This window comes from Mesitornis unicolor, unplaced genomic scaffold (genome assembly GCF_000695765.1).
Source record: "Mesitornis unicolor isolate BGI_N332 unplaced genomic scaffold, ASM69576v1 scaffold44624, whole genome shotgun sequence".
Classification (NCBI taxonomy): domain Eukaryota; kingdom Metazoa; phylum Chordata; class Aves; order Mesitornithiformes; family Mesitornithidae; genus Mesitornis; species Mesitornis unicolor.
In genome coordinates, this window is record NW_010180207.1 from 3144 (window position 1) to 4573 (window position 1430).

The 1430-nt window shown below is 63.8% G+C and overlaps 1 protein-coding gene across 1 annotated transcript in view; it reads right to left on the minus strand.

The window, feature by feature from the left end:
* The window catches only part of PPAP2C (phosphatidic acid phosphatase type 2C), a 1532-nt gene extending 361 nt beyond the window's left edge, over positions 1 to 1171 (minus strand). Inside the window, exons 1-4 of the mRNA XM_010183034.1 lie at positions 1010 to 1171; positions 431 to 708; positions 209 to 266; positions 1 to 82 (exon numbers count right to left, since the gene is read on the minus strand). The exon at positions 1 to 82 is cut by the window's left edge and continues 119 nt beyond it. Of these exons, the coding sequence (XP_010181336.1) occupies positions 1 to 82; positions 209 to 266; positions 431 to 708; positions 1010 to 1045 (454 nt within the window). The 5' untranslated portion in view covers positions 1046 to 1171. The remainder of the gene's footprint in view (positions 83 to 208; positions 267 to 430; positions 709 to 1009) is intronic.
* Between the last annotated feature and the right edge of the window lie 259 nt (positions 1172 to 1430).

The window sequence follows — 1430 nt, forward strand, 5'->3', positions numbered from 1 at the left end:
CGGCGAAGGCGATGAGGAAGAACTGGATGGTGGGGCGCAGCAGCCGAGCCCACTTCCCCACCAGCCGGGCTTGCACGTAGAGCTAGGGGGAACGGGGGAGCAGTCACCTAGTGCAGGGGGCACCAACCAGCCCTGGGACAATGCACTGGTCTGCCAGGGGACAGGACTGGCTGGGGGCTCGCTGCCTTCCCACAGATGCAGCACTTACCGCCAGGAACATCATGCAGTACATCCCAAAGGAGGAATGCCCAGAGTAGAAGGACAATCTGCAGAAAGGACAGACAGGTTGGACCATCAGAGCAAGCCCCCAGCTTCCCACGAGCCCCCCCACTCGCTCTGCAGGCTCTGCCCTGCAGCAGGAAAGCGTCGATACCATCTGGGGCTGCCAGCGGAGCGCAGGAGCCTGGCACCATGGGGCCCCACGGCTGACCTGGACTCGGTGACGTTCCTGCTGTCGCCCAGGCAGACGCTCTCCAGCTGCACGTAGACAGAGCAGTTCACCTTGGACCAGTCGGGATTGCAGACAGCCAGGAAGTTGGGCCGGAGGCGGCCAATCATGTATTTGGCCAGGTCAGTCAGGGACTGGCTGATGGCCCCCCCAAAGAGGAAGGTCCCCACCACCTTGTAGAGGGCAGCCAGGTAGTTGTTGAACTCGGACTTGGAGTAGAGGCGCTCTATGTAGACCAGGTACGCCTCCCCCGATGAGATCTACAGAGACCAAGGGGCAGGGGCTGAGGCCACCAAGCAGCTCCCCAGCACTGGGGGTCAGGATGCTTCAGGTTATGGGGTCTGCAGCAGTGGAGCCCCCAGCGCCTGCCTGGCACAGGAGCTCATGGGGCAACCCTCCTCCCTGCAGGGACCCAGCCCCACAGAATGTAGGTCCCACTGCCCCAGAGGCAGCTCCGGACCCCCAGAGAGGAGGGCTTGACCCGAGGGGTCCTGGTGCCCTGCAGGTTCTGGGGGCGCCAGGGTGTCCCTGCCCCAAGGGAAGGGGATGGCACATCCTTACAATGACGACGGTGCAGGGTATGGTGACCCCAGCCATGAGGCCATGGGTGATGGTATCTGCCTTGTAGGGGTAGCGGATGGAGTCATCGCTGCAGTAGAAGCCTCGCTTGTATGGGGAGTTCACCAGTGTCAGAATGACGAAGGGCAAGGACGCTGCAAGGCAGAGTGAAGGCAAGGGCTGGGGACGCTCCCTGCAGCCACACACGGCCCCGGGGCCGTGGGGTCTCCCTGTCCCTTGATCGCTGCTGCTGGGGAGGGATCCCTGCAGGGATACGGTCCTGAGCCGCCTGTGCCCAGGAGGACTCACACCCGCCAGTGCTGACCCCACTGCTGATAGGGCCCTATCGGAGCTCGCAGCTGCCTGCAGCACCCAGATACCACAGGAGACGGCCACAAAGGGCACCCGCAGAGCCCCACGGCTC